This window comes from Sinohyriopsis cumingii, unplaced genomic scaffold (assembly GCF_028554795.1).
Source record: "Sinohyriopsis cumingii isolate HCF-2022 unplaced genomic scaffold, ASM2855479v2 utg000309l, whole genome shotgun sequence".
In the NCBI taxonomy this organism is placed as follows: domain Eukaryota; kingdom Metazoa; phylum Mollusca; class Bivalvia; order Unionida; family Unionidae; genus Sinohyriopsis; species Sinohyriopsis cumingii.
In genome coordinates, this window is record NW_028315887.1 from 62,509 (window position 1) to 77,995 (window position 15,487).

The following is a 15,487-nucleotide window of genomic DNA, read 5'->3' on the forward strand; positions in this document are numbered from 1 at the left end:
GTTGCCGGAAACAGAAAAGAAAAAGAAGAAAGGAATGATGGACAAAATAAGAGGATGGTGGAAGAAGTTAAGAAGTTAAAAGAAGAAGAAAAAACCCAAAGGCCCTTTTCAGGGCCCCCATATTTCTCGAAAAGAGATAGCCTTTCCATTGCCTACCCCTTTTTTAAAAAATTTAAAGAAAAAAAAATCCCATGTTCCATTCCCCTTGTTCCTAAACAAGCCCAAACTCTATTCCCCATGTTAAATTCCCCTTGTCCGTAGAGTGACCCACGATTTATTGCCATGTTAAATCCCCTTGTCCGTACAGTGCCCCACGATTTTTCTCCATGTTAAATTTCCATTGTCCGTAGAGTGCCCCAAGGGTGTTTTTAATGGTAATTCCCATTGTCCGTAGGGTGCCCCCCTTCACTACTTATATATAGTATCAATAAAAATTTAGTGAAGCATTGTAGAATTTCGGATGTGTTATATTTACAGAATACAGAATTAATCATGTATATATCTACCATTTCTCAAAGGTAAAAAGGTGCACAGTGTGCGGTTTTGTTTTCTTAAAGTGTGCTTTTGTTTCCTAAAGAACGTAATCTCGAAATGAATTCCTATGTGATGTCTCGTATTTCAAACATTAAGTGAGAAAAGTTGCAACATTACCTGTCCTTGAAATATTTCAAACGGTTTGATATTCTGTATCGCCTCTTCTATCCAGGGGGCACTTATACCAATCTCCAAATTTGGTGGAGGGGCAAAAGACGTCCCCATAACATTTTTTGCTTTCATCCCAACTGCTTTCTGTCTAAAGAGATTTGAAGAAATAAAACCTAGTTTACGTTTGCAAAAAATATAAAGCTATAATTGTAACTAAATTGTTTAACAGAATCTGGATTCTTGGCATGATTTTCGGGGAAATAAATAGACTTTTAATCGAATCTATGTTCGTATTTACTGCAGATGTTTTAAATTTTTATTATAAGCCATTATGTTGCATTTATGTGAAAGTAATTAGCTCTTTTTCCATAAGAGAAGCTGCCTTTCTCTTTTAGCAATGTTCATTTAGATGACCGTTATAGTCTGACGGAAGAAAATAAATTACATTATATTTAAAGTGTACCAGGTGACTACTAATTCCTTTATCTTCGAAGTAGACTCAAGATGAATACCTTTCTTCCACTGATCCGCACAGCTGCAATGAATAAATGCGAAGTATTATATATGATTTGGAATGTTGACGAGAAAAATATATGAATATTTGTATCAATAATATAGTGATTATTTCGATTCTATAACTTAATTCCTATTTAATATGGATATTGTTTTAAAACGTATGGTGCAAAAATAATATTTTAAACATTTCGTTTTGAAGTCTCATCAAAAGTTTAATTGACTCATGTGTTTTCGCGACAACTTAACAAACTTCTGTTCGAAACGCTTTACCTTACATAAGGAAATTATTTGATTTTCAGCCCAAGTCTAGTCCCATTCACATTTTTAATAAAAATAATCGGAACAGCAGCTAATGTATATATGTTTATTAAAACGTACTTGTCACAGCGAAGCTTTGCGACTGCCGAAGCAGCAGCGTGTGTTTTTATGAAGAGTTGTACATAGCATTACTTTTGGGAACGAATCCGTAAGTGCTTACAGACATTAGCAATAATTTTGATGCAGAAATGTAAGAAAATTCCCGTTTTATTTGGACTTAAAATGAAAATATACATTCCACATGGTATCGAAAGAAACAGGGATTTCACTTCTTTACACACATGCTTTTGTGTAACAAGAAAGAGATATTTAAAGATTTATTTTAAACTATTCTTTCTTGACGCCTTCATTCACGCGTATAATTAACGGAAGATTCCTTTATAAAGCAAGCTTCATTTTCTGTTGCGTGTCTTACGAACATTATTACTGAAATAAGCAAACCAAAGAGTAGAATAAGAATAATTTGACATATGAAATAGCCTTCCAAATTTAGTGATACCATGACGAGTTACATAAATAGATTCGTACATGAGACAGTGTTTTTTGCGCGTTGGATAGGAAGTGTGAAATATTTGTGCAGTTCATTAAGCTTAGAAGAGCTACTATATTCCGACAAATCAGCGCCCCCACGCCCACCCTCTGTTGATACTTACTGGCGATATGTGGGTCTGATGTAACCTGTTTATTAAAATGTGCAATTTAGTTGCATACAAAAATCATTCCAGAACACACCTGAGTACAGATTAGACACTTACCGATATTTGGTAGCAGTCATATCTAGCGCGAAATTCAAAATGGTCACAGAAGAGTTGGTTGTATTATGCATAGTGGAGGTAAAAGTCGCCAAACATACGATTTGATCCGGAAATAGTACATATCACCAATAAACCCTTAAGCGGACAGTAGCTCAACACCTGCGAGATGTATCGGTAAGTGTAGAATATATACACCGATGTGTGCAGACAAAAATGACTGCAGATTTCGGCAGGTTTGAATAAAAAGGTGTCATCATCCCCTAAACCGCCAGTTAATATCTTAGGTGTTGCGGTGATTATATCAGCCTATAGCTACTAAGGCTATTTACATTCTTCTGTCAAGACTTTTATACTGTGTGGTTCGTGAAAATACTCAAATCAATAAGCTTTCGCACAAATTCTTCCTCACACTGTAAAATTACACAAATTTGTTGTTGTTGTGGGGTTTAACGCCATTTTTCAGCACACGATAGGCTATGCATGGCGGCCAGTATTAATGGTGGAGGAAGAACCCGGGAAAACTCCGGGAAGAACCACCGACCCACGAGAAGCTACTGGCATGCTTTCTCACATATCCACATTTGCCGAATCCTGGACTCGAACCCACGCAGATAGAGGTGAGATGGCAGTGATCCGTAACGGAGAGCGCTTTAAACCACTCGGCCAGTCGGGGCCCACACAAATTTGATTATATTAGATAAAATAATGAGATTAAACACAGTGAAATTATTCAACTGGATCTGAAAGTTGTCTTCGATAGAAGATATCATATTAGTATGCTGTTCCCCGTATATGTTCTAAATCCATTTTAGGGCGGTAGCAGAACAATTATAAAACTGAATGTCAAGAAATTGAACGCACTTGATCATAGTTACAACTGAATGATCTATGATTTTCAGGCCATTATCTCAAATGTTCAATCAACTATACACTTGCTAACTTTATGTACAAAAGCATTCTTAGCACAATTAGGCAAAACCCACTTGAAGTAGACAAATGAAACAAAATTTGGCCCGCATATTCATATATGGGTTTTGTAATTAATTGATTAGTTCCCGAGGGCATTGCAGAAATTTTTAACTTTTTAACGTTTGAACCATTTGAGCAAGGACTTGTTTCTCTAAACTCCTCTTGGCACCAGTGTGCAATAAAGCATTTACATGGAACCTGCTTGGTGTCAGTGTCCTTCAAAACACTTGCATAGATAAGCATAGTTTTTAACTTGTCAATTGTTTTCCGTTATATTTTAAATGCATGAATAGGAACAGTGCCATTATTTCAAAATACAATATACATGTAAGTAGTCAGACCAGATCCCCATTTCATTTCAGCCACGATGTCACGCAATGTATTGATTCAAAGAGCATTTCGCTATTGCTTCATGTTCCTCAATTGGTCAGACCTTATTCTAAAGTGAAGAACACAGACCATCCACATACAAGAGACGACGAAGTGTGAATACTTAGACCTCCTACATTGTACATGATATCCAATTATACTTCAGTGATTAGATCTGCTGCCTTTGGATGATTGCCTTTGCCGATAGATTCCAGCTTTTTTAGGATTTCTCTAGCTTTGGAAAATTGTTGATCTTGTTTCATTTGAAAACACAATTTTTGCCTAAAGCAACCATCAAGGAACGAAAAAGAAAATGAACACTGTTTTTTCTTCTTCTTCATTTCATATTCTAAACCATCTATCTTCCTCACACTCAAAAGAAAAGCAGTAATAAATGTGTTGCGTTTCTTCGGTAGCATTGAATGTGAAAATCTAAAATCACCCTCTAATTTCAGGTAATTTTTATTCAAAAATGAGTATTATTAGCAGTGATCTATTTTCGTCATATTTTTGCTGATTCAAAATAACCTACGAGGAGACTCTATACAGCCTGTAAAGGCTGTAGTTCCTAGGTGTTGAAGAAAGCGATATTAGCACTGTGGTGATAAATGTGGGATTACAGATATATTTCAAATTCTCATTGTGAAATATATAATAAATAACATTTGCCTAATTTTATCAAACATCGATGTTTTATATTTTTCAATTTATCTACACTCGAAATATATGTTTGATGCAGATTTATTCCCAATGTACGGATACCTGCACAATAGACGCTGTGTCGTTGGACAAAGTTGCAATGATTTCATTTTCGACGTCAGTTATCTCTGCATGTGCATTATCAAGAACTGTCAGACGATCATCAAAGACTTTCATCCGCTGTTCTGTTTCATCATCGATATGTCGTTGAAGAGATTGTCTCTGCTTTTTGAGATCATCAGACCACTTTCTAAATTTATGGCGAATTTCTGCTTTAATAGTTTCAGCAGTTTTCTGAAAAATAAAGGCTGCAGTCAACAAAACATATATACATTTTCAATATATATATATATATATATATATATATATATATATATATATATATATATATATATATATATATATATATATATATATATATATATATATATATAGAATACAAATCATATTTATCCAACATGTGATCGCGTGTGTCAGGGATTGATTACGATAAATGCAATAAACTGACAAAGAACAGTGCAAAAACTAGTATTTAACTAGCCTGAGAGCTTTCGACTCTAAAATGAGTCCTTTTCAAAGGCAAATACAAAACAGATATAAGATATATATATATATATATATATATATATATATATATATATATATATATATATATATATTTAAGAATTTTTATTACAGAATACATATTCCATACATGATAATCAAAATAAAGAAATAATGTAAAAGTATTTTAAGCATAAAAGATCATATACATATCTTATATACAAGTATACGGACACATCTACTACAACAACAGAGTGTGTCTCGCATTGTTAAGAATGAAATTATGTAGCACATTTAAAGAGTAATTTGTTCCATCTGCTTATAATACGAGAATTTAAATGAATGACATAATTCCACGGAGATTTCAAGATACAGTTCTTACTATTAGATATTCTTGTCATCATTGAGATCACATACTTTCTCAGTGCTTTCATCAGAACTGAACAGTTTATAATTTACGAACATGTTAGAGGCACTTTTCCATCTTGAAAGGCTTAACAGAAAACGAAGACTATTATTATAAGCAATAACTAGTTTTCTTTTCATACATTACTAAAGTTTGTCCACAGAGGAGCACAATTCATTTTATAACAATAAGATTTATATAATCTAATTTTGATATTCAATGAATAATTCCTAAATTTACGTAGCATGTGTTTTCGAGTGCGCACAAATCTGTAATGTAATATCATCATATCCTCATTATCGGACCGATTGGATTTCAAAATATGACCCAAATACGTATAACTGTTGAAATACGTAAGAGCATTGCCATTTAGATTTACAAAGGGGAGGAGATGGTAATTTGAAAGAAGTTGGCTGAAAGACCATGCATACTGATTTTTTGTACTATAGATGATATCATTCTCAAATGCATATTGTTCACATATCTATAATAATTTCCTTAAACCTGTGATAGAAGGACTTATCAATGACATATCATTAGCAAAACTAAAATGGTTAAGAAATGACACATTTGGTGACAGATATAACCCCAAAAGGCACTGACCCTGTTTGCCATTTAACTCGTCTATGAATATATTAAATACCAAAAGGGAAAGAACACCTCCCTGCCTCACCCCATTTGTTGCATGGAAAGAGCTGGTTGTTACACTTCCCCAGCGTTCATAGTACAACTGTTTGTCATACCAGTTAATTAAAGTATGAACTTTGTCGACAGGTATTTGAATATTAAGCAACTTTTTAAAGAGTGTCCAATGACTGACCCTATCAAATGCCTTAATAATGCCTAAAAAGCATGCAAACTCTGGACTGCCATGTCCTACAAAATAGCGGACAGTTACATTAAAGACATAGAGGCATAAATATGTTGAGTGTTGTTTTTTGAAACTAAACTGATTCTCGGAGATAAGGACTTCACATCTTTGTAGCATGATGCATTTTTAAAATAATTGTCGTAAGAGCTATATATATATAGTTATGTTTGTATGTCAGGTTACCAATTTTGCATTTCAGTAGCGGTATAAAGGTAACTTTTATGCAGTCATATGTAATAAAGTTATGTACAAACATAGAATGAAATAAAAGCAGCAACAAGACATGAAAATTTAAAATGTTCCACATATAAAATATTTGTAAAAAATCTTATGCTGGACATTTGTTGTTGTTGTTGTTGTAGGGTTTAACACAAATTTTTCAGCACACGATAGGCTATGCATGGCGGCCAGTATTAATGGTGGAGGAAGAACCCAGGAAAACCCCGGAAAGAACCACCGACCCACGAGAAGCTACTGGAAGCTTTCTCACATAACCACGTTGGCTGAATCCGAGACTCGAACCCACGCAGACAGAGGTGAGATGGTAGTGATCCGTAACGGAGAGCGCTTTAGACCACTCGGCCACTCGAGGCCCCATGCTGGACATTTACATGTGTATAAGTAAATATATATATATATATATATATATATATATATATATATATATATATATATATATATATATATATATATATATATATACATATATATATATATATATGTGTGTGTGTGTGTGTGTGTGTGTGTGTGTGTGTGTGTCACTGCAAAAGTATGGACTAAGGCTGAATCTCGTAAAAGGTTAGTCTGTCTAATAACCGTGATCATCACATCCTAACGTTTCATCATGTTTGTTCTACTTTATTCAAAGAAAGTATGGACTAAACGATGACTATGTACGTGCAATATTGACTGGTCAAGTTTCACTTTATACGTTATAGATGTTTGACACGAAATCGAATAATTCAGAAAAGTATTGTGATTAAATAGAACTACACATTTTAATCGACACCTATTTTGCAACTCGGATAAAAAAGGATTTTATTTTCTTATAGTTATATTGCATAATATCCAGCTGAAAGTTTAACATGGAGCCTGTGCCGTCTGGGTTGTTAATTCATCAGAAATCTTTTCGCCGAGAGACTACTTGCATACTTTAAAATAAATTAATTCATATATACAGCCTCTACTAATTGTAGCCAAATAAACCAACCATGGTGTGGATTGCACAATTATAGCGTACTTCATTTACAATGTTCCTGATCTTCTTACAGGAAACAACATATAAATGGTTTTCAAATTCGCTTTATCAAAACATCCCCATTGCAGTTACAGAAGCAGTGGTACAGAAGTCAACTGTACATATTATGCGTGCTTTTCCATTAGCATCAAAACGTTTGGATAAATCTCACGTAATACAAATTATGATTTAAATTTCTTCACAAAACAACCAGAAGACTGCGGAAACCAAAACCATGTGCATACGACTGAGGCTAACACCCTTTAATGTTCATCCTTAAGAATTCGAGGTCTTTAATCCTAATCCAGTCGTGGGATAAAGGACTATTTGTTATTGAAAAGGAGACATGTTATATGAATTATTAGAAGAAAAAAATACCATTTTTAGAAATCGGATCGTGAAATAGTAGTCATCTTTGTGCACATTTGTTCATATATATTAATATAAATAACCGCAAAAATACTCTCCTACACCCACATCGGGTTCTGGTTTCTTTAGTACCAAAGAAATGGAATACAAATTTATGTATTTAAAACTCACGTGAAAATGTAACATGCTAATTCTGTAAATTAGCAACACTCACCGTTGTTGGATGATTAGTTTGAAACCGGCATGCTATATAAGCTACCTCATCAACAGGAATGAATACACCTCTGATGAAAGAAATCAAACGTAGAATTTATGCTTACCTTGTAACTGCAAAGTCATGGTATTTTTTTTTTATACCAATACATGACCACTGAGGTCATACATAGACCATATCAAAGTAGCTTCTAAATATTTTATAATTAGGTATATATTCTCTTAATTTAATTAGTCAGATGTATGAAGGGATTAATCATTATCCAATGTGACAAATAGGTTATAGATTTCAGCTTAAGTCATGTTCGGGAAGTATAGGACTGAAAGTAGGACTAATACCATGTAGAAGTCTAGGACTGAAAGTAGGACTAATACCGTGTGGAAATCTAGGACTGAAAGTAGGACTAATACCGTGTGGAAGTCAAGGACTGAAAGTAGGACTAATACCGTGTGGAAGTCTAGGACTCAAAGTCGGACTATTACCGTGGTAGTCTAGGACCGAAAGTAGGACTAATACCGTGTGGATGTCTAGGACTGAAAGTAGGACTAATACCGTGTGGATGTCTAGGACTGAAAGTAGGACTAATACCGTGTGGAAGTCTAGGACTGAAAGTAGGACTAATACCGTGTGAATGTCTAGGACTGAAAGTAGGACTAATACCGTGTGGAAGTCTAGGACTGAAATTAGGACTAATAACGTGTGGAAGTCTAGGACTGAAAGTAGGACTAATAACGTGTGGAAGTCTAGGACTGAAAGTAGGACTAATACCGTGTGGAAGTCTATGACTGGAAGTAGGACTAATAACGTGTGGAAGTCTAGGACTAAAAGTAGGACTAATAACGTGTGGAAGTCTAGGACTAAAAGTAGGACTATTAACGTGTGGAAGTCTATGACTGGAAGTAGGACTGATACCGTGTGGAAGTCTAGGACTGAAAGTAGGACTAATAACGTGGGCTATGCTTGGTGCAAATCGTAGTTTAAAAAGACATACATGTCTCTTCAAAATGGAATAGCAGTGGATGGAAAATTTGTTAATTACCTGCACTGACTGTCGGGATGATCTAATTTCATCTGTTTCTTTCTCAATTTCAGCTTGCCAGGGTTTTGTTGATTCAAGAAGTCCTGTTAGTGTTCCCTGTTGAGTATTAAATTAGTTCGTTAAGTCCAAAATCAAGTCATGCAAAAACGTAATTATTTGATAACAGCATCTGAAAACTAAATATGAAGTCTCACGCTAATGTTATACAATGGGTCAGATTTTTTTCAAAATGACATAAATTCATTTTATTTGCCATTTATCAGAATATTTATCGTAGCGCCCCAAAACGTCTGGATAAACGAAGTAATACAATATGTTAAGATATATGCGAACTATTGAATGTGTATGCGTCTTGAACCTTTTCGTTTTTATTTAATAATAATTATATGTCTGTCTTTGTGTTCAACAAACATTGATGTATATATTCTTAATAATAATAATAATAATAATAATAATAATAATAATAATAATAATAATATATTTAAAAAAAGAAAAACATTTCTCAAACAGCTGCGAAAATTGACTAGACTAAATTGAATCATCCGTCAAAGACGATGTCGATGGATTTTGGGTCAAGAAATTTAAAAATAGCCATGACAGATTAACGATTCATCATGACTAGACATCTGCCAATATTCCAGTACAGGGTACGAAAAGTCCCGCATAATTAAAACTTGAAAATTGTTTCCATTAAATTAGCAGCTACAGACCAAGAATATCGATGGCTTTAAATCCGTTCACTATAATGATTATAGAAATGGTATATGCCCCTCCAGACAATAAAGGACTACCCATGAATGAGATGAAATATCCAGACATAGTATTAGTAGAAGAGAAGACCAAGGATCTGCATCCAAGGCAAGCAGGGGACTTCCATATCGGATGTAAAGAAAAAGAAAAAAATAACAAATAGTCTGACTTAGCTTGAAATGCATGTCACTGTGGCAGGAGAATCAAAAGTTATGCATTCGAAGATAGCCTACAACAAAAGGGAATAACAATAAGACCCTATAGTTCTTGGGAGCTTAGGACACAGAAGTGTCCCGATCCCAGGTAACAAGAAATCAGCCACAGATGATAATTATGTTGATCATGATGATGACGATGGCAGTTGTATGATGGTTATTTGATGATTATGATAAAGTAAGTAGCAAATCATGAACAGATAAGTATAAATTTAGCTTACTTTTCTAGCGTTTGATATGTCTTCTATGTCCACAATTCTATGTCCAGGATGGGAACTCAATAAACATTTTGAACAAATCATCACATCACATTGCTGGCAAAACATATCGAGTGACTTCTTGTGATCGCTGCAGAATTTAGACGACATCTTTTTGTGACTTTCTATTATGTAACCGAGGCCATAATTCTTTGGTAATCCATGTGCTCCTTTATAATTTAGCTTAACAATAGTCCGACATGATGGACAAGAAACCTGATTCTGGACGTCTACTACTCGTGAAATACATTTCGAACAAAAAGAATGGCCACATGGTAAGCTTCGTGGATCATCATATACAGAGTAACACACGGGGCACAAAACTGCATCTTCGTTGGAATCCATCGGTTACTCCTTATGGTATATTCCTGACAAAGAAAAAAATCTCTTCAGTTATCCAGTTCTTTCTTATAGTATTATTCAATGGTTATTTTATTCATCGCTCAATATGTACCGAGAGCAGATCATGTCATACTCTGGCGTTATAGCGTCCATTGTTTTCATTATGTTAATAGAAATGTGCTTTTCGATTTGCTATGTTAAACATCCAAGGTCAGTCGTTTGGTTCAAGTCTTGTTGCATTTGCCTGAGGCAACACCGCGATTAATAAAACGATTTGTGGACTAAGACAACTGACTAAATCATCCCCGTTTCAAATGTGTATGTGTGCCGATACAAGTGTGGAAAAACCCAAGAATTCGGGAGAACTGTGTGGTTTGTCAGTGGACACATTTGCCAGTTTTACAAATATTTATGACAATTACGGCTGTACGAATGACCAAGTCATATGTTTGTTTCATTGATTGTTGTCTCAATTGAGTCATTTTGATCACATGAACTTATCTGAATCTTACTTTCATCATCTGAGATTACTTGAATCTTGCTGTCATTACATGATATTATTTGCATCTTATTTTCATTACGCCAGATTATATGAATCTTACTCTCATTCATTTGAAGATATGAATCATTGTTTGTTTGCTTTCCTATTTGTGAATGTTTGGATAAAGTAAATGAATGAGACGTGTATGTTTAGAGCGTGAAAGAATCAACGTATTTGTAGAATATATACATGTTAATTCATTTCATTAATTTCCATCTTTCATCACATTGTGTTGTCTTGTCATTTGATCCAAGCATCCATTCAGGTCTATCCTGTTACACGAGATCATTGGCAACCATTGTCAAACAAAGAAACATTGTGTGACAAAAGATGTCCTTGAACTATTTAACAAACAAAGAGAACTGAGAAAAGAAAAAAGAAATCATAAAGAAGCTAGAAAACACAGATAGATAAACAACATGATCAGGAAAAGCATGAAAAAAGCAAAGGAATCCTGGATAGAAAGATAATGCTACAAAATCGAAGACAGTCTGAGTAGAAATGACAGCAAAAATGGCATATCAACTGGTGAAAGATCTCACAACCCATAAACAGTGGAGAACTACCACCATCCAAGACAAATCAGGAAAATGTCTCGCAGACGATCAAGAGATCCTCAAGCGATGGACATAATGTTGTTCAGAATTGTACAATCATAAGACCCAGGGAGATCCAGCAGTACTAAAATGCCTTCAGGCAGAAGAAAATGATAACAACTCCATTCTTCGTGATGAAGTAGAAATTACAGTTAGGTCACTAAAGACAGGAACGTCAGCCGGCGTTGACAAGCATAACAGCAGAGCTCAGTCAAGCAGGAGGAGAAGAGATAGTCAAAGTCCTAACAACTACATCCAACAAGATATGGCAGACAGGAGAATAGCTCACCACATGGACTCAATCCTTGGTCATCGTGCTCCCCAAGAAAGGAAACCTAAAGCTATGCCAAGCTACAGAACCATCAGTCTGATCAGTCACCCGAACAAAGTCATGCTGAAGATAATTCTCAACAGACGAAAGCCTCAAGCTGAGAAAATTGTTGCTGAAAAGCAGGCAGGCTTCTGTGTAGGAAGGAGTACCACAGAACAAATCTTCAATCTCAGACTCCTTTGCGAGAAATACATTCAGCATCAGCAGAATCTTTGCCACGTCTTTATAGATTTCAAGAAGGCCTTTGCGGCCTTATGGGAAACTATGAGGAAGTACAAGATCAGCTCAGACTTAGTGCAGTTTGTTGAGCACCTATATGACAAAGCCACCAGTGCGTGTCCTTATCAATGGCAGCAGAGGAGATGGGTTTCTATCAACATTTGGAGTTAGACAGGGATGTATACTGTCACCTGTACTCTTCAACATTTTCCTGGAAAGAATCATGGAGGATGCATTGCGTGACCATAAGGGCACTGTCAGCATCGGAAGAAGAACAATCACCAACCTTCGCTTTGAAGATGATGATGATGGCTTAGCAGGAGATGAAAAATAACTGACTGACTTGATTGAGCGCCTCAACACAACCTCCACAGCATGCAGTATGGAGATTAACGTCGATAAAACCAAACAGATGACAAATAACACCAATGGCATCAGTGCAGAAATAAACGTCAGTGGACATAAGCTGGAAAGAACCACAAGCTTTATGTACTAGAAATCAATTATCACAGATGAGGGCTCTAAACCAGAACTCCTTTGCAGGATTGCCCAGACAACAGCAGCAATAACAAGGATGAGACAACATGGAAAGATTCCGACATTGCGCTTGGTTCCAAAATAAGGCTGATGAGCTCGATTATCATATCCATCTTTCTGTATGCTTGTGAAATATGGGCGCTCACATCAGATCTACAAAGAAGGATTCAAACCTTCGAGATGCGATGCTACCGCAAGATCTTGGGCATCTCATCCATTGACCATGTAACCAACGAAGAGGTCCACAACTGGATCCAACGAACCATCGGACCCTATAAAGACTTCTTGACCACTGTAACAAAGCGCAAACTGAAGTGGTTCGGCCATGTATCAAGATTTTCTGGACTGGCAAACAAATCTTGCAAGGCACGGTGAGAGGATGCAGAAGAAGAGGCAGACAGAAAAAGACGTGGTTAGACAACATTAATGAGTGGACAGGCATGGGATTAGGAGATTCCCAAAGGGCAGTAGAGAATTGATTGTAACGTCAACTGTGGTGCTCAAACGACCTCTTGGGTTAAGTGATTGATAATGATGATGATGATGATAATGATATAAATTACAATTAGTTCAACATATAACATAGTTGGAGATAAATCTAAATGGAAAATATTGAAAGAAAAACAATTAAAACATTATTCAAATTCTTATTTAATTTTTTAATAGTTTTTCTTTCAATATTTCCCTTTAGATTTGTCTTTCTATCTATGTTATATGTGGAACTAATTGTAAATCTAAGTGTATCGTCTCGATTGTTTCCTTGCATGTCAACAATACCTGACACTGGTTAAGTCTTGAAGGAATGATGTTTTTGTACTCGCTGTGAAAGTAAATTGTTCGGTGAACCATGCCTCAATTCATCTTATTTAATTTTTTCTTGCCTTATTTAATTTGTTCTCATATAACTGATTTATATTTTTGTAAGCAACGTGACAGTCAGGATCACCGTAAAGATGTGTTGCTGTTGTTCTTTTACTCCCTCTCAAAATGAAAACGAACAAAATTAAAAGGATGTTATGTTCGATAAATTTTCATTATAATTTATTAAAAAGCTAACAAAATTACTTTCTTTTAAGCAGTATACAACTTTTCGTGAATTATTTTCGACGAAAGAATGATTTCAGTTTTATGTTAATTTTAGTCATTCCAGAGGATGATTCTAAAATATCTATTGAATCAACCTGTATATTTTGTAATGGAATTATATCTCTCTTTTTGTCAAACAGATGTAGATTGACATTCTAAAGTATATATATTTACTATTTCTTGATGCCAACATTGTTCCTTCTCTGCTAAACTTATGAATCTTTACATCATCTTCCTCAAGATTGTTAAATTGAATACAGTGTAGCAATCAGTCATTATTTATGATGTCTAAAAAGGACACATTATTCTTTGTGTTCCCTCCGCGACGATTGAAGCTTAACTGTCATTAATATCAATTATAGTTTCTTCTTCATTTTTATAGTAAATATACATAATTATAAACATTAGTAATTCCTTTCTACTAAATTCAACTAACGTTAACGGAAAATATAATTACATGTATAGAAAATACTGGATACGAGACAGCCTGGTTACGAAATGACGTGTACTTCCAGCTTGCCTCCCAAACCCCCTCGCCCTGCCCAAATTTGAGTCAATATATTATCGTTTAATCATTTTTTAAAGAGCGTGGTAAAAAGGGAGTCCAGGCACTTGAGGTTTTTTTATCATTACTGTATCATGATTGCAATTATATGTTGAAATCATGAAGTACCTTGTGTTCTAACACCAGGAAAACATTTTTCTGCATCAGTTAAAGTCAGGAGATATTTCCGAGGAGTGTGGGTTGATTAAGATAAAACTGAAAGGGTAAATTTGTTTTACTCTTCAAATTGGGGGCAACTAAAAATATTTTTATCATTAAAATGTACTATACTCTAGTAATTCACTTCCAAAGATTTACACCTGAATAGTACAAAGTTCAAATTTATAAACAGCAACAATAACAACAACTACTATAATAATAATAATAATAATAATAATAATAATATTGTTATTATTGTTATTATTATTATTATTATTATTATTGCATAGAGGCATTAGCATTAACTTCAATTTCCATAACAACAGTGTTTCACAGCCAACAGTTAAAAGTCCCTCTTGGTCAACACACCAAAGTTATCACTTACATAAAGATAAAAACAGCAATAATGTTCACTGAATGCTGTATCGTATATTTTCGAAAATTAAATGGCCGATGGAGCGATGTCTAGTGGGTAAATGACATCATACATTATTTATAGCTCGCTAAACAACACCATTGTTGGTTAGTGTAATGCAACAGTGCGCTCGAAATCTTGAGTGGTTTGGTGTGAATTATGGTGCTATTCGCGTACACCCAAAATGTATACTACCCTCCTTCTCTGTTGGCTCAAATGCTTCTGTATATATTTTAAAGAGATAACTACTAAACAGAAAGAAATTCATCTGACATGTTTGTATTGCTTTGCGGGTCAATGAAGGACCACACAACCAGGAATGAAAATACTTCCTGAATCCGATGCGTACGAAAAGCTTCACTGAATCTGGTTTCAATTTACCAAATGTTACAAATATCAAATATTACGAACAGACTGCGAATACAATTTTTAAGGTACTAGAACAACCGTTTCATCAAAATCAGTGGTTATATACATACCCAAACCACCTGCAGCCACACAGCTTTTTTAAGTCTGACAGGAGGTCGTAATAGAATCAAAATGAG

General features: G+C 34.9%; 1 protein-coding gene across 1 annotated transcript in view; it reads right to left on the reverse strand.

Moving 5' to 3' along the window:
* LOC149774356 (tripartite motif-containing protein 59-like) overlaps nt 1-15,487 on the reverse strand; it is a 37,651-nt gene extending 22,164 nt beyond the window's left edge. The window contains exons 1-6 of the mRNA XM_089945375.1: nt 15,422-15,487; nt 10,137-10,540; nt 8,951-9,046; nt 4,335-4,565; nt 1,158-1,180; nt 652-793 (exon numbers count right to left, since the gene is read on the reverse strand). Of these exons, the coding sequence (XP_089801501.1) occupies nt 652-793; nt 1,158-1,180; nt 4,335-4,565; nt 8,951-9,046; nt 10,137-10,517 (873 nt within the window). The 5' untranslated portion in view covers nt 10,518-10,540; nt 15,422-15,487. The remainder of the gene's footprint in view (nt 1-651; nt 794-1,157; nt 1,181-4,334; nt 4,566-8,950; nt 9,047-10,136; nt 10,541-15,421) is intronic.